Source organism: Bidens hawaiensis, unplaced genomic scaffold (genome assembly GCF_021521415.1).
Source record: "Bidens hawaiensis isolate Kalapana, Puna unplaced genomic scaffold, B.hawaiensis_p1.1 tig00027299_1, whole genome shotgun sequence".
Lineage (NCBI taxonomy): Eukaryota > Viridiplantae > Streptophyta > Magnoliopsida > Asterales > Asteraceae > Bidens > Bidens hawaiensis.
This window is the reverse complement of record NW_027494407.1, coordinates 187,128-211,302: the sequence shown is the minus strand read 5'-3', so window position 1 is coordinate 211,302 and position 24,175 is coordinate 187,128. Positions and strand designations below refer to the sequence as shown.

Sequence of the window (24,175 nt, the reverse complement as noted above, 5' to 3'; positions counted from 1 at the left end):
TTTAACGTGGTTAGGGAGGCGTCTGAACGAAGGAATTCGGTGTTCAAAGGGGGGTGCTCTCGGTCGTTTAATGGGTTTATACGGGAAGCTAATCTTAGGGAGTATGAGATGCGTAATTTCCGGTTCACGTGTATTCGTGAAGGGGGAAAGAAATGTAGTAAGTTGGATCGGTTTTTAGTTAGTGTTGATTTTTTTAATAAATGGCCGGAAGCTTGTTTGAGGGCTTTGTCTACATGTATTTCGGATCATAGGCCTATTATTTTGTCGTGTAAAGAGGTTAACTTTGGCCCTCGGCCGTTTAGGGTGTTGAACTCTTGGACTTGTCGTGCCGGGTTCGAAGATGTGGTGAAAATGGCGGTGGACTCTTTTGTTTTTGAAGGCCCGTCGGATTTGAGGTTGTTAGCTAAACTTAAATGGTTGCGGATTCACATTAAACGGTGGAGGGATGAGATGGTAGTTAAAGAGGAAGAGGAGAAAAAGGTGGTTCGGGAGGAAATGGCTATTTTAGAAGAATGTCTTGAAGAAAGGGATTTAGAGGAGGATGAAGTATGGACTTTAGCAAGGTGTAAAGCGGTTTTAAAAGAACATGAAGGTTTGAAGCTTCAAGATTTGATTCAAAGATCTCGAGTGAAGTGGGCAAGGGATGGAGATGATAATACTAAGTTCTTTCATTCTATGGTTAATTGTCGCAAAGCCTCGAATGGGATTCCAGGGTTGAATGTTAATGGGGTTTGGGTTACTAAGGCGTCGTTAATTAAAAAAGAAGTTTTTCGGTTTTTTAGGGAGCGTTTTCATGAAGATTTGGATAATAGGCCGCAATTGAGATGTATTAATTGTTTAAGGCTGTCGGAAGAGGATAGTGGGTTTTTGGTTGAGCGGTTTAAAACTTCGGAGATTAAAGCCACAGTTTTTGAATGTGGAAGCGACAAAGCGCCGGGACCGGATGGGTTCAATTTTCTTTTTATTAAAAAGTTTTGGGGAGTGTTTGAAGAAGACTTTTATGCAGTTTTTTCAGATTTTTTTGAGGACGGTAAGATCAATATAGGTTGCAACTCTTCGTTTATCACGTTGATTCCTAAAAAGAAGGATCCTTTGTCTTTAAACGACTACCGGCCTATTAGTTTGGTGGGAGTTATTGCTAAGGTTATTTCCAAGCTGTTGGCGAATAGGATGAAAGTGGTGTTGGACTCGGTTATTTCGGATCAACAGTCGGCGTTTATTCGTGGTAGGTCTATCATAGATGGGCCGCTGGTGATTAATGAAGTTGTTTCGTGGTGTAAGTTAAAGAAGAAGAAGTGCTTTCTCTTGAAAATAGACTTTGAGAAAGCGTATGATAACGTGAATTGGGATTTTGTGATTTCTATTCTTCACCAAATGAATTTCCCGGATAGATGGTGTCAGTGGGTTAGAGGTCTTCTTTCTTCAGCTCGGTCCGCGGTGTTGGTCAATGGGAGTCCGACTTACGAGTTTAAATGTTCTAAAGGAATGAGACAAGGTGATCCTAGTTCTCCTTTTTTGTTTCTCGTTGTTATGGAGGCGCTTTCGTGTATGATTCGTGCGGTGTGCGATGAAGGTTTATTTTGTGGAATCAAACTTCCTAACAATGGGCCGGTTCTTTCTCATTTGTTTTATGCGGACGATGCCATGATTTTGGGGGAGTGGTCTATTGATAATATTAAGTGTGTTATTAGAGTGTTGAGGTGTTTTTATTTATGTTCCGGGTTGAAAATTAACGTGGCTAAATCGTCTTTGTTTGGTGTGGGTGTGGAGGATGAAGAGATAGGGTGCATGGCGAACGTTATTGGGTGTAGGAAAGGTGAGTTTCCGTTTGAGTATTTAGGGCTCAAAGTTGGGGCGAATATGAATCGGATTGTTAGTTGGAATCCTGTGGTGGAGATTATTCATAATAGGTTGGATTCTTGGAAGGTGAAAACTTTATCGATTGGAGGTAGGGTTACGCTTATTAAGTCGGTTCTTTCGAGTTTACCGGTGTATTATATGTCTCTCTATGTTGTTCCTAAAGCGGTTATTAAGAAGATCGATTCGTTGTATAAGAAGTTTCTTTGGGGAGGCTCGGTGGAGTCTAAGAAAATTCATTGGGTTGCGTGGGAGAGAGTTGCGGTGCCGATAAAGGAAGGGGGTCTTGGTATTTGTAGTACTGATGTTTCCAGTGTTGCTTTGATAAGTAAGTGGCTGTGGAGGTATAAGAGTGAAAATGGTCTTTGGAAGAGGGTTATTTGCGCTATTCATAGGTCGTCGGTTGGGTGGGGTGGGTTACCAATTGGTAGGTTGGGTAATGGGGTGTGGGCTAATATAGCTAAACAGGTGAATAAGCTTTCAGTCGGAAATGTTCCTTTTCGGAATTTCTTTAAGGGAGAAGTTCGTTCGGGGGATACGATTCAATTTTGGTTGGATCCTTGGATGACGTCAGTGCCCTTAAAGGACGTATATTGTAATGCTTTTAAATTTGAAAGGTTCAAAAATTGTTTGGTTTCGGATCGGGTTTTTAAAGGGCCGAATGGTTTGGTGTTTGATTGGAGTTGGATAGATGGTGAGAGGAATTCGATAGTGTTGGATGAAATTGGCAGTATGGAAGCTTCTATTACACCGATGGTGTTTCCGGATGGAGAGGATTATTGGAGGTGGGTCGGGGGTGGGTCTAGTGGTTTTTCTGTCGGAACAGTTAAAAATCTTATTCGGGCCCAGAGTGGTTTCTGTGGCTCGGGGTCGTTTCGGTGGTGTAGATGGGTTCCGGTTAGATGTAATATTTTCGCTTGGAGAGCTGTTTTGGGTAAAATTCCGACTGTTGACGCGTTATCGTATAGGAAGATTTCGGTGGGGCGCTCGAATTGTGTTTTATGCGAGTCTGGTGACGAGTCAGTTGAGCATATGTTCACGTCTTGTTATGTGGCTTCGATTATTTGGCAAGCTATTGCGTCATGGTGTGGTATTAATAATTTTTTTGCCTTCTCCATGGAGGATCTGATGGAGGTGCATAATTATGTTGGGCTTAAAGGTTATGCTAAATCTGCTTTTCAAGGTATTGTGATTGTCAGCTGTTGGCGAATATGGAAAGCTAGGAATGATTGTGTTTTTGACCGTAAAATTGTTAGGGTGGGTGATTTAATTAGTGAGATTAAATTCCTAAGTTTTTTCTGGTTTTCTAATAGGTTTGCTAAGTATTCCCTGTCTTGGGATTCGTGGTGTCGGTTTACGTTTATTTAATTGGTGTTTGTGGGTGGTTTTGCCTTTTTTTGGGCTGTGTTAATAGAAATTCTCTTGTCAACAAAAAAAAGAGATGCTTTTATAGAGGATTATTAGAGGATTAATGCACGTAGTCAACTTATAATTATTAACAAACTTAATTGTAATCTAGAAACATGTAGCCTAAATATTTAATATCATGTGAAAGCAAGATAAACAAATGAAATATATAATTAAGAAACTAATACCTCAACACATGCATCATAAACGGATGAAAGAAAAATATAATTTATACACGCAATCAGTGACGAAAAGAAAATTAATTAATATTCAAGCTATAGAAATTAGCCTTATCTTCTTCAGTTGAGTCATCCTAAGTCTTGTGTAAGCTCGACATCGTGAACGGCTGTGCTATTTGTCGGGTTTTATGTAGTGTAGAATATATATATATATATATATATATATATATATATATATATATATATATATATATATATATATATATTTCATTTGTTGATCATGCGGTCACATAATATATATATATATATATATATATATATATATATTATGTGACCGCATGATCAACAAATGAAATATATAATTAAGAAATTAAAATTTATTTTATTTCAACACATGTATCATCAACGAACTGAATGAAAAAAAAATTATTGAACACAATCATTAAAATTAATTTATATTCAAGACGTAGAAATTAGTCTTACCTACTTAAGTTGAGTCATTCTAAATCTTGTGTAAACTCGACACCGTGAACGGTTGTGTCGATTCCAGATTTTTAAGGTTAACTTGTCGGGTTCCATGTTGGACCCCAAACGAACTTCAATCTTGGTCTATTGGACTACATGGTTTTATGCAACTTCGATCAACTTATAAATCTATTTTTGTTTATGTTATACTTTGAAATATTTTTTAAAAATTTACATGTTCTTTTACATCGAAATTTTTTATTAACGTAAACCCTCGCAAGTTCAAGGTGGTCGGGCGGTGGAGTGGGGACTAGCGATTAATCGGGATTAGTCGAGATTAATCGGATCGGACTTTAATGTATATTTTTCAGTTTTATACATACACATACACATTTTTATATGTAATTTTCATTTTTATACATACACAAACATGTTTTGGCCGGAAATTGGCTAAAATCTCGCTAGAAAACCACTAGTTTTTGCTGCAATCTAGCCGAAAATAGTTGATTTGGGTCGGAATCTCCCTGGAAATCACTGATTATGGTCGGAATCTCGCCGAAAGTCGTCGATTTTAGCCAGATTTGACCGTTAACCGATTAATTGGCCAACTAGCCCAAAATTAATCAGTGAAGTGGGGGCTAGCGATTAATCGAGGATTAATCAGTGACTAGTCGGGATTTTTGCAACACTGATTATAGTCAACGAATCTGATTCTTCCAGAAGAAATCAATTTTTGTTGAAAATATTTAAAATAATTTATGCTATCCTAAATCTAGTTTAAACATGGGCTTGAATTAATAGTGTGCAAAGTTTGAAATTGGGCTGTATCAGTTAACTCGGGTCAGGATTAGGTCGTCAAGTCACTTAGAAACCCAAGATAAATGGAGTATCGTATCCACGAGTAGCAATGGTTACTAGTACACGTTTCGATTTATTAAGAAAAATAAAACAGTTCATAGCAATGGTTACCATACTCATTCAACTTACTCGTTCTCAACATAAGCACCAAACTAGTATAAATGTTCCACGATGTCGGATTAATCCTTCAACAAAGCTCCACTGAATTAACCAAAGTTTGCTAGACAATGTTTAACGGGCATTATATGGGTGGATAAAATCCCCTGGGCATTATGGGCGTTATAAAGCTAATACGTGTCTTAAATTGGTAATGACTGAATGAAGATTATCCATTACGCATGTGTTCTTACTAAATATAGTGATGATGATGTGACGGAAAATACTCATCAAAGGGTGTAAACCATTTCACATGGCCTAAAACACCATGAAGATCCGCCTTTGACGAACAGGTGAGTGTTGGTTGTTAACAGTGGACAAATCAAAGCCCGATAAACCATTTTTGATCTCATTCTTACAATGTCAAGTTCTCTACTACTTTACCAAATTAGGCAATTGGTGAAGTCTCAAAAGGCATGCAACTATATGTTGGGATTTGACTTTTTCGGATAGTGTAACGAACAAGTGTTCATATTTGTTTTTGGATGTCAAGGATCTCAATCGTCCATGTAAGCCTCTCGATACAACTAGTTGCTTGTCCCTCGAGCGTTGCAACAAGGGATCTGCATATGTGAAAGAAAGTCCGAGCTTTACGATGGTTGTGTGGTGGGAAGTGGGACTTCGGTCGGTATCGCTTTGGTAGATTACCATATTGAAAGCTTGTGAGGTTGTTTGTAAAACTTTATGAATTTGAAGGTTATCATATTGAAAAAAAGTCAAGATTTTGTAACAAACTTATGGGATATTGGGATGGTAAATGTTAATGTAAAAAAGGTGGTGACACAGAATTGCCAAATAAATACATAGAAATATATATCTCTATAAAAGCACTTACAGCTTATTATCAACAAAATAAACTTTATGATATTACATCATATATGGCTTAGAAGATTTATTTACTAAGTTATCAGCACTCGATTATTATTTTTATTTAGTTTCTAATTGTTGCATTAGAAAGGTTCTCTTTATTTATCACTACATTAAAAAATAATAATTATATTATTTATGTTTATGTTATATTATGTTATAGTTGTGGTTATGATTATGTTTATGTTCATTTAATGCATGGTTAATTGGTGCTGCAACACTTCAGCGGGGGGGGGGGGGGGGGGGGGGGGGGGGGGGTTATCATCGATGCCAACCAAATTGGTGTCTTTTTTGTTACCGTCGATACAAATTAAATTCGCATCGGTTCTTTGTATTGATGCATGGGTTTTGTTTTAAATTTTATTAGCTTTTACAATATAATATATATTATAAACTTTTATTAGCCATAACAAACATGAACTATTTCTTAAAAGTGTTGTCAGGGGATTGCCTAAACCAACAAAATCCATAACTATTTGTTTGTCATTACAACCATAAGAATTTGACTACTTTGTTACCCCTTGCCGTGTAGAAATGGTACGGTTCGTGGTTTCCAAAAGGGAGGTCCTCAGTGTTCTTTATGTCCATCACCACGTGGAGATGGTCCATTCTGGTCTGGATTCCAAGAAGTGATAGCCGATGTCCATCACCACGTGGAGATGGTCCGCTTTGGTCTGGTTTCCAAGAAGATGATAGCTGATGTCCATCACCACGTGGAGATGGTCCGCTCGGGTCTGGTTTCCAAGTAGATGATAGCCGATGTCCATCACCACGTGGAGATGGTACGCTCTGGTCTGGTTTCCAAGAAGATGATAGCCGATGTCCATCACCACGTGGAGATGGTCCGCTTTGGTCTGGTTTCCAAGTGGATGATAGACGATGTCCATCACCACGTGGAGATGGTCCGCTCTGGTCTGGTTTCCAAGAAGATGATAGCCGATGTCCATCACCACGTGGAGATGGTCCGCTCTGGTCTGGTTTCCAAGAAGATGATAGCCGATGTCCATCACCACGTAGAGATGGCCCGCTCTGGTCTGGTTTCCAAGAAGATGATAGGCTATGTCCATCACCACGTGGAGATGGTCCGCTCTGGTCTGGTTTCCAAGTAGATGTTAACCGATGTCCATCATTACGTGGAGATGGTCCGCTCTGGTCTAGTTTCCAAGTAGATGATGGACGATGTCCATCACCACGTGGAGATGGTCCGCTCTGGTCTGGTTTCCAAGAAGATGATGGACGATGTCCATCACCACGTGGAGATGGTCCCCTCTGGTCTGGTTTCCAAGAAGATGATGGACGATGTCCATCACCACGTGGAGATGGTCCGCTCTGGTCTGGTTTCCAAGAAGATGATCGCCGATGTCCATCACCACGTGGAGATGGTCCGCTCTGGTCTGGTTTCCAAGAAGATGATAGCCGATGTCCATCACCACGTGGAGATGGTCCGCTCTGGTCTGGTTTCCAAGTAGATGATGGACGATGTCCATCACCACGTGGAGATGGTCCGCTCTGGTCTGGTTTCCAAGAAGATGATGGACGATGTCCATCACCACGTGGAGATGGTCCGCTCTGGTCTGGTTTCCAAGTGGATGATAGACGATGTCCATCACCACGTGGAGATGGTCCGCTCTGGTCTGGTTTCCAAGAAGATGATGGACGATGTCCATCACCACGTGGAGATGGTCCGCTCTGGTCTGGTTTCCAAGAAGATGATGGACGATGTCCATCACCACGTGGAGATGGTCCGCTCTGGTCTGGTTTCCAAGAAGATGATGGACGATGTCCATCACCACGTGGAGATGGTCCGCTCTGGTCTAGTTTCCAAGAAGATGATAGCCGATGTCCATCACCACGTGGAGATGGTCCGCTCTGGTCTGGTTTCCAAGAAGATGATAGCCGATGTCCATCACCACGTGGAGATGGTCCGCTTTGGTCTGGTTTCCAAGTGGATGATAGACGATGTCCATCACCACGTGGAGATGGTCCGCTCTGGTCTGGTTTCCAAGAAGATGATAGCCGATGTCCATCACCACGTGGAGATGGTCCGCTCTGGTCTGGTTTCCAAGAAGATGATAGCCGATGTCCATCACCACGTGGAGATGGTCCGCTCTGGTCTGGTTTCCAAGTAGATGATGGACGATGTCCATCACCACGTGGAGATGGTCCGCTCTGGTCTGGTTTCCAAGAAGATGATGGACGATGTCCATCACCACGTGGAGATGGTCCGCTCTGGTCTGGTTTCCAAGAAGATGATAGCCGATGTCCATCACCACGTGGAGATGGTCCGCACTGGTCTGGTTTCCAAGAAGATGATAGCCGATGTCCATCACCACGTGGAGATGGTTCGCTCTGGTCTGGTTTCCAAGAAGATGATAGACGATGTCCATCACCACGTGGAGATGGTCCGCTGTGGTCTGGTTTCCAAGAAGATGATAGAAGATGTCCATCACCACGTGGAGATGGTCCGCTCTGGTCTGTTTTCCAAGAAGATAATAGCCGATGTCCATCACCACGTGGAGATGGTCCGCTCTGGTCTGGTTTCCAAGAAGATGATAGCCGATGTCCATCACCACGTGGAGATGGTCCGCTCTGGTCTGGTTTCCAAGAAGATGATAGCCGATGTCCATCACCACGTGGAGATGGTCCGCTCTGGTCTGGTTTCCAAGAAGATGATAGCCGATGTCCATCACCACGTGGAGATGGTCCGCTCTGGTCTGGTTTCCAAGAAGATGATAGCCGATGTCCATCCCCACGTGGAGATGGTCCGCTCTGGTCTGGTTTCTAAGAAGATGATAGCCGATGTCCATCCCCACGTGGAGATGGTCCGCTCTGGTCTAGTTTCCAAGTAGATGATAGCTGATGTCCATCGCCACGTGGAGATGGTCCGCTCTGCTCTGGTTTCCAAGAAGATGATAGCCGATGTCCATCGCCACGTGGAGATGGTCCGCTCTGGTTTGGTTTCCAAGAAGATGATAGCCAATGTCCATCACCACGTGGAGATGGTCCGCTCTGGTCTGGTTTCCATGAAGATGTTAGCCAATGTCCATCACCACGTGGAGATGGTCCGCTCTGGTTTGGCTTCCAAGAAGATGTTAGCCAATGTCCATCACCACGTGGAGATGGTCCGCTCTGGTTTGGCTTCCAAGAAGGCGGACTATCACTAGGTGGGGATGATCCATGTCGGGGTATGGTACTAAGAACCCTAATTTATTATGTTTTGGGCTTATTTTATTATATGGGCTAATACATTTGTTATTGGGCTGAGGGGGTTTTGTGGAGGTAACCCTAACTGGGCTAGGCCCATTAGGGTACCATGATGGTGGCCATGAGGCTCCCTATATAAGGAGGTCTCCACCTCCTTATCAAGGGCTGGAAAATAGCTCAATAAGAGCCACCACCATATTTTTGTGTCTGTGAACAAGAGATCCTCTGGATTTCTTAGCGGTCACCTCCACACCCCCAAAAGTCACAGCAGGTCGCCACAGCAGGTCGCCGCAGCGGTCGGAGCAGAAGCAAGCAAGTCGTGGTTCGTTCATCTCGAAGTCCGTGGAAACATCGTCATGGGTCAGGTCAGATTCATTTCACGTTTCTACATTTGGCGCCATCCGTGGGACGGCAATGATCCACACTTCGCTTCTCGTTTCGGCCCTCCGATCTGTCCATCAGCATCTCAGATCTACGGATCTGTTCATCAGATCTACGGATCTGTTCATCAGATCTACGGATCTGTTCATCAAGATCTACGGATCTGTTCATCAAGATCTCAGATATACGGATCAATATTCCAGATCTGTTCATCAATATTCCAGATCTGTTCATCAATATCTCAGATCTGTTCATCAATATTCCAGATCTGTTCATCGATATCTCAGATCTACGATTTCTTCTCTCAGATATGTTCTTCCGTAGATCTAAAAAATATTTCCAGATCTGGAAATACTATCAGATCTGTTGGAAGAAAAACACAAGAAGAAATGCTATCGGATCTGAACAATGATCTGGAAGTACACAGGAAGAAATACCGGATATTTTGGGGAAAACCCTCATATCTGTGCTGAATCAGATCTGGGTTCGCTCACGCGTCAAGCATGCTCAAACATCAAGCATGCTCAAACATCTAAGTATGCTCACGCATCGATGCTCACGCATCAAGCATGCTCAAACATGCGCGCAGGCACCGAGCGCGCGACAAGCATGCTCAAACATCAAGCATGCTCAAGCATCAAGCATGCTCAAGCATCAAGCATGCTCACGCATCGATGCTCAAACATCAAGCATGCTCAAGCATCAAGCATGCTCAAGCATCAAGCATGCTCACGCATCGATGCTCAAGCATCAAGCATGCTCAAGCATCAAGCATGCTCAAGCATCAAGCATGCTCACGCATCGATGCTCAAGCATCAAGCATGCTCAAGCATCAAGCATGCTCACGCATCGATGCTCAAACATCAAGTATGCTCAAACATGCGCGCATGCACAGAGCGCGCGACAAGCATGCTCACGCATCAAGAATGCTCAAGCATCAAGCATGCTCACGCATCGATGCTCAAACATCAAGCATGCTCAAACATGCGCGCAGGCACCGAGCGCGCGACAAGCATGCTCACGCATCAAGCATGCTCAAACATCAAGCATGCTCAAGCATCAAGCATGCTCACGCATCGATGCTCAAACATCAAGCATGCTCAAGCATCAAGCATGCTCACGCATCGATGCTCAAGCATCAAGCATGCTCACGCATCGATGCTCAAACATCAAGCATGCTCAAGCATCAAGCATGCTCAAGCATCAAGCATGCTCACGCATCGATGCTCAAACATTAAGCATGCTCAAACATGCGCGCAGGCACCGAGCGCGCGACAAGCATGCTCACGCATCAAGCATGCTCAAACATCAAGCATGCTCAAGCATCAAGAATGCTCAAGCATCAAGCATGCTCAAGCATCAAGCATGCTCAAGCATCGAGCATGCTCAAGCATCAAGCATGCTCACGCATCGATGCTCAAACATCAAGCATGCTCAAACATGCGTGCAGGCACCGAGCGCGCGACAAGCAGGCTCACGCATCAAGCATGCTCAAACATCAAGCATGCTCAAGCATCAAGCATGCTCACGCATCGATGCTCAAGCATCAAGCATGCTCAAGCATCAAGCATGCTCAAGCATCAAGCATGCTCACGCATCGATGCTCAAACATCAAGCATGCTCAAGCATCAAGCATGCTCACGCATCAAGCATGCTCACGCATCAAGCATGCTCAAGCATCAAGCATGCTCACGCATCGATGCTCAAACATCAAGTATGCTCAAACATGCGCGCAGGCACCGAGCGCGCGACAAGCATGCTCACGCATCAAGCTTGTAAGTCGCCGCGCGCGCCAGCTTTATTATTCTTAGCTCGTACGTCGCCGCGCGCGCCAGCTTTATTACTCAGCTCGTAAGTCGCCTCGCGCGCAGGCTTTTATTATTCTCAGCTCGTAAGTCGCTTCGCGCGCTGGCTTTTGTTATTATTATAGCTCATAAGTCGCCTCGCGCGCAAGCTTTATTATCAGGCCCCGCGCCGCTATTATTATGATACGTGCTATATCTTATTCATACTAGTGCACCATTATCATCATAAGGATCACAACATGTCACCATCATGGAGAAAACCTCCCAAAACTCAAAGACAAGGCCGAAAGAAAGGGAAGAAACTGCCTCACGATCTAGCACACCTTATAAAGTCCAGTGCTCCACCTAAACGCTTGCACGCCTAGGAGCAACACTGGACTTGGGGGGCTTGTCGGGGTATGGTACTAAGAACCCTAATTTATTATGTTTTGGGCTTATTTTATTATATGGGCTAATACATTTGTTATTGGGCTGAGGGGGTTTTGTGGAGGTAACCCTAACTGGGCTAGGCCCATTAGGGTACCATGATGGTGGCCATAAGGCTCCCTATATAAGGAGGTCTCCACCTCCTTATCAAGGGCTGGAAAATAGCTCAATAAGAGCCACCACCATATTTTTGTGTCTGTGAACAAAAGATCCTCTGGATTTCTTAGCGGTCACCTCCACACCCCCAAAAGTCACAGCAGGTCGCCACAGCAGGTCGCCGCAGCGGTCGGAGCAGAAGCAAGCAAGTCGTGGTTCGTTCATCTCGAAGTCCGTGGAAACATCGTCATGGGTCAGGTCAGATTCATTTCACGTTTCTACAATCCATTTTGTGTTAGCGATGACATTGGTTCACCGAATTTATAAAGTTCGGAAGCTCGAGTGAGATAAACATGTCGATGAATAAACAAAATAAGAAAACAAAGAGTTTGAATGATGGTAGACCCCATTTGAAAATTAAACGAAACTAGAAGTGTATGTATGCTTGCATTTGCATGTTATGTTGCATTTTATAGGCGCGACACATTTCATGAATCTTTTTTTATGTAAAGCATTCATTGTTTTACTAATTTTACATGGTTATATTTTCTTTCCTTGACTATTTTGATAATAATTTTTTATTTATTATTGGCATAATCTTTAATTATTACAAAGTAATAAGATTATGTATTAAAAGGTGAGATGATATTGACATTAATTGTATTAAAGTTACAAGCTTAAGTTTTTTTACCAAATAGGGGTGAAGGGAATATTTATTTACTAAAATGAGTGATTTTAAAAATATTTACTAAAACAGGTTCTTTTTCTATTTATTTTAGTTTAACTCATAAATAGGGTTTTCACTTTTACCCGAAACCCAACCCGAAAAAACCCGTACCCGAACAAACCAGAATCGAAGTAATTCGAGTCAGTTCTTGGGTTTGATTTACAAGATTTTGGTCAACCCAAAAAACCCGAATACACTTTTAGCTTTGAAATTAAATATATTTGCATGTAGAATAACTCGGTATATGCATAAAAGGAACAGTTAAAATTCAAAGGGAGACAAAAATAAGGAGTGTGAGAAAAATTTGTAGCAAAAAAAAAACCTACTCAACAAAATTTTAAAAAATAATAATAAAAAAATTATAACTCAGAATATAAATAAATATAAAAAATTTTAAAAACTAAAATGTTACCCCCATTATTCTCGTTCCAAAAAAAAAGATGAAAAGATAAAATGACGAAAACAAACAAAACACACAGTGATAAATAAAAAAAACATAATAAATCGCAAAATATAACACAATGTCGAACAAAATATAACACGATGTTAAGTATAACACAATATCAAAAGAAAAAGAAAAAGACAAATGTCAAAGAGAAAATACATAATCAATTATGAAAATAAATAAAAAAACACAATAATATTTTTTCCATCAACATTTTTTTTAGAACGAAGAAAATGGTTGAAATATTTTTGTGTTTTACTTTTTTCATTTTTTTATTAAGTTTTGAGTTATAATTTTTTATCTTTTTTTTATTTTCTTTAGAATTTTTTTTCTACAAATCATTTTCATCTTTCTTATTTTCGTCTCATTTGTAGAATAACCTGACCTAAGATATGCGATAATTAATATTACTTTCTATACTCAAATTATTTTAATTGTATGTTATTACATATATCAAAAGTTAATAAACTCGTTATAAATAATGTTCATTTGAAAAACTTGATATAGTTTTACAGCTCAATTATATATATATATATATATATATATTAGTTTTTATCCCCCGTATTACGGGGGTTGTTTTATATTATTTGTTCTAATATTTATTTATTTTTTGAATTTATATTTTTTTATTGTATGAAGTTAATAATATACTTATGATTTGATGATAAATTATTTCACAAATAAAAGAGATGTTATAACCCGGTTTAAAAGCTATTTGATTTTGATGAGACCCAAGACCCGTTTATTTTTTTTACTATAAAATTGTTTTTTTAATTATAAATAATATTTATGAATGTTAATAATATACTTATGTCTTTCAAAAAAAAATAATATACTTATGGTTTGATGAGACCCAAGACCCGTTTATTTTTTTACTATAAAATTGTTTTTTAATTTAAATAATATATATATTTTTTAAAATAAATAAGATATTAATTTTTAATATATCCTATTTTATAGGATTTTTACATCAATAATTTGATGAGAATAATTTTTTATTTAATGAGATGTTATAAGTCGTTTAAGGAATATTTGGGTTTGATAAGACCCATACACATGAATTCGGGTAAAATGCATGAGAAACCTCCATTTAAAAATCAAGCAAATTTGGTGACTCCAAAAAAGGGGGGAATGACCAAATCGCGACACGTAGAATTTTTAAAAGCTATTTGATTTTGATGAGATCCAAGACCCGATATTTTTTTACTATAAAATTGGTTTTTTTAATTATAAATAATATTTATGAAAGTTAATAATATACTTATTCCGTTCAAAAATAATAATAATATACTTATGGTTTGATGAGACCCAAGACCCGTTTATTTTTTTACTATAAAATTGGTTTTAATTTAAATAATATATATATATATATATATTTAAAATAAATAAGATATTAATTTTTAATATATCCTATTTTATAGGGTTTTTACATCAATAATTTGGTGAGAATAATTTTTTATTTAATGAGATGTTATAACCCGTTTAAGGAATATCTGGGTTTGGTAAGACCCATATCCATGAATTCGGGTCAAATGCATGAGAAGCCTCCATTTAAAAATCAAGCAAATCTGGTAACTCCAAAAAAGGGGGAGCGACCACATCGCGACACGTAGAATTTTTAAAAGCTATTTGATTTTGATGAGACCCAAGACCCGATATTTTTTTTACTATAAAATTGTTTTTTTTTAATTATAAATAATATTTATGAAAGTTAATAATATACTTATGCCGTTAAAAAAATAATATACTTATGGTTTGATGAGACTCAAGACCCGTTTATTTTTTTACTATAAAATTGGTTTTTTAATTTAAATAATATATATATTTTTTAAAATAAATAAGATATTAATTTTTAATATATCCTATTTTATAATGTTTTTACATCAATAATTTGGTGAAAATAATTTTTTATTTAATGAGATGTTATAACCCGTTTAAGGAATATTTGGGTTTGGTAAGACCCATATCCATAAATTCGGGTCAAATGCATGAGAAGTCTCCATTTAAAAATCAAGCAAATCTGATAACTCCAAAAAAAGGGGGAGCGATCACATCGCGACACGTAGGATTTTTATGTTTTCGTTTATATTATATATATATATATATTTAGAACGACGATTTTATTGTATTCAGTCTACCGCACTCCTCAAATTTGGAGAGCCTCGTTTCTTCATTTTGGTCAGACTATGTTGTCTCAACCGGACCCACACTGGCTTACAGAGTTTGGCTTGGGCGTTCCCCCGGGACACCATCCCACCGACTACTTGACAGTCGTTGTATCACCACAAGAGCAGAATTCTATGGTGTAACACACGGTGGGACTAAAACCCGGGTGGGCTCATGGTTCAAACTAACAACATTTGGCACAAAGTCTAGTTCATATCCTTCATTGCTAATATCCACTCAAAGTGACACAAGTGAGATTTGAACTTGAGTTTCAATTGTAGAACCTAAGCCACCTACCACTAGGTCGCAAATTAAGAATATTTTTTTTATTTGTATATAAATATTTAATGAAATATTTGAAATATTTAATTACGTAAGTATTTGCAAAATCAGATATGGTTCATGTTTTGCATCTTAATTAAATTTCTATATATATTTACAAAAAATCAGACATGGTTCGTGTTTTGCATCTTAATTAATTAAATTTCTATAAATAATTACAGAAATATTTAAATATATAAGTATTTACAAAACCTTATATGGTTCATGTTTTACAACTCAATTAATTTTTGAAGATTTTAAAGTTTTATAAAATTTGATAAAAAAAAAGGTTAATAAAATGCATATATTTGTAAAATTTAATAATAAATTATTTTAAAAGGAACTTCCCGGCTTGATGGAGCCACTTAGTAAGCTATCGACCTATCGTGATCAGTGGCGAAGCTTGGACACGAATTTCCAGGGGGGGGAGCTCGGACTCAAAATGTATTATAAAACTCATAAACGAGGGGGCCGGGCTCAAACTTTTGGCCAAAAACTAGTAAAATTACACTACGTAAAAAAATTTTCAGGCAAAAAACAACTAAATTTTCACCAATGCGTGAAAAACCAGGGAGCCAAGCCACCCCTGGCCCTTGATATCCTTCGCCTCTGATCGTGATGCCACATTAGCTAACTTTTAAATACATATCACATTCTTTAAAATAATAGGTTTTTTGGGATTATTAATTAATGTTCACGATTTCATGTGAATACCGAATGAATATGTGTTAGTTCGCCGCCGTAACACACATGTTTTGTTATGCTTTAAATATGTTAGTTTATTGTATTTCGGCATTACCGAACATATTATTTTGTTTAGTTTTGATGTCGTAAACCGATACCGATCGAATTTGCGTCGACTCGCAGCCACCGCTCGGGTTTTATCAACCGACCTCATGTCATTCTAAATATGTTTTTTTAGTTATAAGTTAAACGAGTGCAATACTATTATGGGCCTATAATAATTTGTTTTTAGGGTTTATTGTCGTTTACTCGTTACATAAACTTATCGGATACCCAGCCTAATTTGTGTGGTTGAAACAAATAATTCACTTATATAAAAATTAGTTTAAGAAGTTTGACTCGTTTAGGGGTTTGTATTAGAAGAAATTCTTTTAAATATTGACATGTAAATTAATGAATTGTTAGTTATAATGATATAATTAAGAAAGTATGAGTGCACGACATCTCGAGTGAGACCGAGTTGCGTGTTGTAAGGGTCTTCGGACATGATAACTACCCACACACTCTATTATCTGTCTTACAATCAACAAAAACCACCTCATATCTTTTCTCTTCTCTCTCCCTCTCGCCCCCTATAAAACCGTCTATTATTGTTTTGCCACAAATATTCCATTCGAGTTTTGAATTGGTAAAACACATGGTAATTGGTTAACACTAATAACACCCAAACTCGTTCATTATAAGTTTACAACCATGAAATCGAACTCTAAAACTCGATTAGAATAGTTAACCTTAACAGTTAGCATGGTTTATACAGACTAACTTAGACTCCTTGACTTTGTAAAACAAAACAAATAAATTAAACCAAATACACATTTTATCTTTATCAAGGTATTTAAACATCAAATACATCACATTGTTTTCCCTATACTGATACCAGCAATTCGATGGTATCTTGTCGAGTACCCGATTTTTCATTTTCAAGATGTTGAAGGAAATCCATAACCATTGGATCCGTCCACGGGCATCCAACGGGAGCATTCTCGCATGCAACCCGTCCTAAATGTCCTCCTTTAGGTGTAACTATTGGCAAACAATTCGGATTCTCCTAAACAAAATAACCCGTCAATAAACGAAAATGCACGCACATACGTTTTTTATCACGTTATTATGTCCCATAGTACATACCTTGATATCATCGCGTGGTATTGCACTATCAGGAGCAATAGGGTCATTTCTAGCCTGTATGCAAAGCAAAGGCGTGCGAACATTTTTTATGTAATTTGCACTACACGATTTTTGCAAGTATTCGTCGACTGTCTTGAAACCAAACGATACTCGGGTTAACCCTTCATCATAATCGCGTATAGTTTCAGCATTAGCGGCTAATGAGATATTGTAATCGCCTCCAATGTCTTCAAACAACATAAGATGCCTACAAAGAATAGTTATAAAATATTAAAAAAAAATCTATAATATATTCAAAAGGAAAATTGGTTTTTGTTGGTCCAAACTATCGTCTTTTGGTAACTGCCGGTCCCAACTAACGAATTGGCTGCTGACGGTCCTAACTTTTAACGCATTTGTTTCTAACGGTCCGGGACTAACAGAATTCTAACATCGTTAGTTTCAGGTCGCCGGAAAAACATTTTTGCCCGGAAAACACACATTTTTTCATGAAAACTCAACAATATTGTCCCAAACATCATGGTAACTTTGTGTCGTACCTTTAGGAACCTATTTCTAGTAAAAGACCCAATTATTGAGGTCATCGGAACCCTAGAACCATCGTCGGAATCAGTTGATGGTGCTTAAGTGATGGTGGTTGGTTGGCGGTGAGTCAATTGGTGGTGGTGGCGGTGTTCAAGTGGTGTTTTCCGGAAAAAAGTTGACTTTCCTGGCCAAAAACGTTTTTCCAGCGACCTGAAACTAACGGCGTTAGGCGTCTATTAGCCGCGGATCGTTAGGAAAAAATACATTAAAAGTTGGGACCATCACTGACTAATTCGTTAGTTGGGACCAGCAATGAACAAAAGGCAATAGTGGGGCCCATAAAAACCAATTATCCTAAAATCTATAATATATTCAAAATATATAAACATGATGATACAATAGAACAATAATATTCCTTCTTTAAAATGCTACCCAAAGCTTTGCCAAGAGATCTATTATAAATCCTATTAAATCCCATGCATATGTTTTCATCTGAGATAACAAAATCGAACGGATTACACATCGAAACCGCACCAGAAAACCGACTCGCACCAGGCTCCTAAAGGAGTAAAATCCACACTAAAGGGAACTGTGTTTGGGTTAGCATGCAAAAGGCTTTTAAAAAACTCAATGACTCAGGTGTGGTTCCATATCATGTGATTAGAAAACGCGTTGGGAGGGGAAACGAGACAATGTTTTGGAAACACACTTGGTGTATTACTATATGTTTAGCAGAAAAGTTTCCAAGATTATATGCTTTAGAGTTGGAGAAAGATTGCTTGGTGGTTCAAAGGTCGGGAGGACACTCGTGGGCTTGGCATAGAGATATTCGTGGGGGTGTTGAAATGGCACAACTTTAGATATGCAAAATCTAATTAGTTCTCTCTCTTTCTCTAATGATAATGATCGATGGGTTTGAACGATGCAAGGGATGAATGACTTTGTGGTCAAGGGGGTCCGAGAACATATAGATAATTACACGCTCCCAAACGGTCAGAGAAAAACTATTTGGTTCTCTTGTCTACCGAGGAAGATTAATATTTGTGGGTGGCGAGTTTTGGGTAATCGTATCCCAACTCGGTCTAATTTAGTAGCTAAAGGTATTGAGGTTCCGTCTACCTTATGACCCTTGTGTAATGAGGGAATAGAATCTGCCCTTCATGTGTTTGGGGATTGTAACGCGTTAAAGAACATTTGGCTTTTGGTTGAAAAGTGGCTCGATGTGAAATTGCCAATTTTAAGATTTCCTTTAGATTTGATGGATTGGCTAGATAACTCTTTGCTAAATGTGACTAAGAAAGAAGTTGTAGGTTTGATTATATATGTGACTTGGTGGGCTATTTGGTAGCTTCGAAATGATTTGGTCTTCTTGAAGAGTCGTCTAAAACACTCGTGGTTGTTTGATGATGTTATGTATTTTTCTTTCTATTGGTTTTCGAGTAGAAACAATAGGTGTAAGGTTTCTTGGACAGAGTGGATGAAAAATCCCATGCTTTTCTTGTAGTTTTTTTTATTTTCTTTCTTGCTCGTCTAGCTTCTAGCTGGTCGATACTTAATAAAACTTCGCTGTTCAAAAAAATAAATAAATAAATAAAATAATGACATCATTGCAAAAACATAACAATGTAACATGTTTTAATGTTTTCTAACCTTTCCTAAATATTGAACAAGAATGTTGGCTCCCATGGACCAACCGGTACCGTATAGATTCGCGTTTGGGTATCGTGTAACGATAAGATTTACTACTTCATCAAGATCGCTTAAAAACGAAGCTGAATACATCTGCATAAACATAAGATTCAGATTCTATGGGAAGACTGTTTAGGCTCGTTTAGTTATTGAGCATCAACGAGCTAAGTGTATTTCTAAATTTAACTCTTTTGGACTTCGATGTATGAAATTTACACTACACAGAGCTCGAGCCGAACTTAGGCTGGTTTACGGTTTTCTCAAAACATATAAAAGTAATTAAAAACGTATATAAATTAATTTAATAAATAAGAAACAAGCCAAGCTCAAGCTTGATAAAATGACTCACAAGCTGAGTGTGACATCTGACCCGATCCGACCCGACCCAGGTACCCGTTTCTCTGACCCGATCTCTTTCTTTTATGATTTAATATATATTTATTTATACTTATATTTTACTTTTAATAATAATAATATACTTTTCCTTCCCGCCTCTTTCTCTCTCTTTCTTTCCGCCGTCCCGTCCCTCTCCTTCTCTCTTTCCGCCTTCTTTTCCCTCTTGTCGCCGTCCCGCCCTTAAGCCTTGTTTCCCTCTTTTTCTTCTAACTCTTTGCTTGTCCTTTGTTCCTTTCCGCCTAAGGTTGTCTGCGCAGCTCCACGCGCTAGATCCCTTACAAGGAATCCTGCGTGAAGACCACCTGTACAGCGATTCGCGAGACGAACTCTTCTCGCAGCGCGCTAAGAATTGTAATTCTTCTCGCAGCGCGCTAAGAACGGTAGTTCTTCCCGCGACGCGCTAAGGATTTGTAGTTCTTCTCGCAGCGCGCTAAGAATCGTAGTTCATCCCTCGACGCGCGAAGAATTATAGTTCTTCCCGCGGCGCGCTAGGAATTTTAGTTCCTCCCGCGGCGCGCTAAGAAACGTGATTCTTCCCGCGGCGCGCTTAGAAATGTAGTTCTTTCCGCGACGCGTTAAGGTTAGTTCTGTCTGCCTTCGCGCTCGCGCTCTCTTGACCTTCTGTGTCTGCCTTAGCGCCTTAGCCTTCTCGCGCTAAACCCTTTGAGTTTTCTTCTGTTGCTTTTGTGTTGTCTTATCTTTTGAGCTGTTGACCTAATCTGCTTTATGTCTGAAAAGTTACTTTCGGCGCAGCATGCGCACCAACCCCATTGGTTGGCAGAAAAAGTGACTGACATTATCTTTGGAGATCTGCTTTTGCCATGCTTGACCAGTACCTTTTTCTGACCGCCCATGCCTTTTTACTGTTCCCTGACAGCTTTATCTTGCCTCTGCAGCTGCCATATCTTTCCATATCTTTTGCTTTTGGAATCTTTTACTTTTTGAGATCTTTTCCCCTTTTTCTGGATTTATGTCTCCTAGGGTTTTCCTATAAATAATAATAATATTTTCATAACACATCACACACAAACACTTAATCTCTCCTGTTCTCTTGCCCCTTGCTCTCTCTGCCGCCTCCCTCTCTGCCTCCGTCTTCCTCCCTGTTCTGCCCTGCTTTTCCGGTAATATATATATATAATAATTTACTTATTAATTATGCTAACTTATAATCAAGACTTAAAACAAATCATTAAAACAACAATCTTATTTATAGGTTAACTTGTGCTTGTTTAAAAGTTGGTTCTTGCTTTATATTACACCGCACCGATTATCAAGTGAGTAATCTCGTACCTAATCCCTTTTTGCTTTTAATGTTTTGGGATGTTCATGTGTTCATACAAACTTAGAGTCCTAAACTTGTTTATGAACTTTAGTCGCGCAGTATCCCATGTGTTGAGGACGTAGACTTGGCTGTTATTTGTATGTGTGGATCATTAACCGTCTTGTCGGTCTATTCCGCAGTTTTCATGGTACCATTAGATGAACACGGGAGAACTATCGTTTATGATTTTCTCTTTTATTTACACATGCACAGTTAGTCTTGTTTGTGAGCTCAATTGTGAGCACTGGCAGTCTTATGAATCTTAGAGTTGGTCCCGATCAGATTACACCCTTGTTGAAAACCAGACATGCACATGTTGCGCGCAGATTTATTGTTATCTATGTATTGTATTAAACTTGATTTCTCACCAACACGCAAGTGTTTGACGTTTTATTTTAACACATGTTCAGGTTTGCAGTAGCTGTTTTGGAGCTTGTGGACACGTATGAAGTTTTCTTTATTTTTGACCTAGATTAAAATGTATCAAGACAAGTTATTGCTGTTCGAATATTATGATTTATAATATATTGATTTATGATGATTTATGTTATCTTATGTTTACTTTGCGCGTGCGCGAATAAATGTATTTATTAAATATTGACACCCAATAGTGTCACGAGTAATGAAACAATATGTGGCGCCCCGATGTATAATCCGCCTTTGGTCGGGGTGTTACACTGAGCTCGAGCTTTAGCAACATTTGTTACTATCATGATATTCAAACTAAAGATAAAATAATGACTACCAAACAACCTTAACGATAAAAGGTGAATCAAATAATAAAAGTATTATAAACTCGGTTAACTAGGAACCTGAGGTGTGGTAACGGGACTGTTAGCGCAGCCACGGCTGTTGAAAACCACCATGCGCCACCCGCTATTTCTTGCCCTCACCAACATATGCCTAACATATGAATCATCACTTCCTCCGGTTAAACCAGGCTGCACATGTAATTTGGGCAAAATTAATAGGGGTTCAAACGAGCCAAGTCGCTTGTGAGCAACTTGAAATCAGCTCGCTCAAAGCTCGAATCATCCGAGCTTGAACCTAAAACTATGCTTATTTAATAAAACCGCATGAGCTTCACTTGCCGCGCTGAAATCAGCTTGCGAGCCTAAATGAGTTTTTTTTTAAGATATCCACTTGTCACCTCTCTTCTTTTAAGATTTTCTTTTTAGTTTTGAAAGTGACATTTTTTTTCTCACAGTTATACCAAGTGTCGGTTTTGAGATTCGGTGGTAAATTTATTTGTATTACTTTTTTAATTATTTTTCATTTTGTAATAAAATTATATTTTTTGGGTTTCTCTTTCATTTGCTGTAAAGACTAAAGAGTACACGAAACAGACCAATTTCCTGTCACAATGCGTGTTAGAAAATGCGATGAAACCCCACATCAACGTGTGGGTAATCATGCTCTTTTTATATAAAAAAATTATGACAAAATAAGTAAATAATATGCATTATGTCATATATAAAGTTATAATTAAAATTTATAAGAAAAATATAATTATAAGTAAAATAATTAATAAATAACAAACAAGTCAAACACAGCCGAGCTTGAGTTCGAAAATTGAAACCCTAATCACGAGCTAACCTCGAGCTTGAAAAACTACCCACTGCACGGGTCATTCACACACAAAGGTGCAAATGGGCGGAGCTGCTCGCGAACTACTTGAGCTTGGATCAATAAAAAGCTCAAAACACGCCGAGATTTTTCAAGCTCGGTTTTGTTATCGAGCCCAAGTTCGAGCCTTGGATGGGAAGCTCGTTTAGGCTTCGAGCCGGTGTATTTTTAAGTTTTTCTTCTTTTGGACTTTTATGTATCACTTTTACATTGCACAACGAGCTCAAATCAAACTTTAGCTTGATTAAAGTAAGTACTACAAGAGCTCGAGTTGAACTTAGGCTTGTTAAAGGTTTTTCCAAAATATATAAAAATAATTAAAAAATTATATAGATTAATAATTAATTAACAACTAATACATAAACCGAGCTCGAGTTGAACTTAGGCTCGTTAAAGGTTATTCCAAAAAATATAAAAATAAACAAAAAGCTTATATAGATTAATATTTAATTAATAAATAATAAACTAACCGAGCTCGAGCAGAACTTAGGTTCATTAAAGATAATTTTTTCCTTTGAGATATATAAATACAATAAAAGCTTATATAGATTAATTATTAATTAATAAATAAGTTAAGAAACGACCCGAGCCCGAGCTCTAATACTTGCAACTAGAATTCAAAATTCAGGAAGTCAAAACTGGTACCGACAAGTAATAATAAAATCGGAGTGTTATCCGGCAAGTTACGGGCATCACCGGAGACACAATCAAGTGTAACAGTGCCATCATCTCGTGTCCTTAAACACTCACGTTTCAGTTTCACATCAGGTACGGTTCTAAACAAAGACGCGAATATTGTCTCCACGTGGCAGTTAGACCCAAGTACTGGGTCAAGTCCCGGATCGATAATCAAACACGATATAAACAAATAACTCTTGTTTATTAATCAGAAAATCTCACTCAAAAAACTGATTACAATACCTCAAACCCTAACTCGGTTTGACTCTTGATGAACCCTAACTCGGTTACATATTGTGTGTGTCTCTAGTTGAACCCTAACTCGGTTACACCAAACTCCACCTTCTAATGTCTAACCATAACTCGGTTTATATAGAATAACCCTAACTTGTTATCCAAGACATTACTATATATAATAAAACCTAATTATTGGGTTGGGCCTTACACTTGGGCCAAACAACAATTGACCCAACAATCACCCTCGCAATTGTTGTACCCGAGTCACCCGGCTCACCCCCTAATTTCCTACTCGAAATTGGCGGGTCTTCAACTTCACGCTTGTCATCATTCTCTTGATTCTCCCGAGGCTTTTCATGATCTCTTGCAATGTTCTTTCGGCTCCACTTGGCTAGAAGACACACTTGCTTCGTTTGATCATTAGACGCCTTCCCTTGGTCTTGAGTCACTTCCTTGACCACGCGTTTAGTT

At 38.7% G+C, this 24,175-nt stretch overlaps 1 protein-coding gene across 1 annotated transcript; it reads right to left on the bottom strand.

Annotated features, from left to right (window-relative positions):
* Positions 1-18,093: 18,093 nt before the first annotated feature.
* LOC143575136 (embryogenesis-associated protein EMB8-like) lies at positions 18,094-23,636 on the bottom strand (the record flags this gene model as incomplete). Its single annotated transcript, XM_077059583.1, has 4 exons — positions 18,094-18,316; positions 19,408-19,539; positions 21,976-22,104; positions 23,439-23,636. Coding segments are annotated over 4 exons (657 nt in total), but the record flags the coding sequence as incomplete, so codon positions are not given.
* Positions 23,637-24,175: the final 539 nt, after the last annotated feature.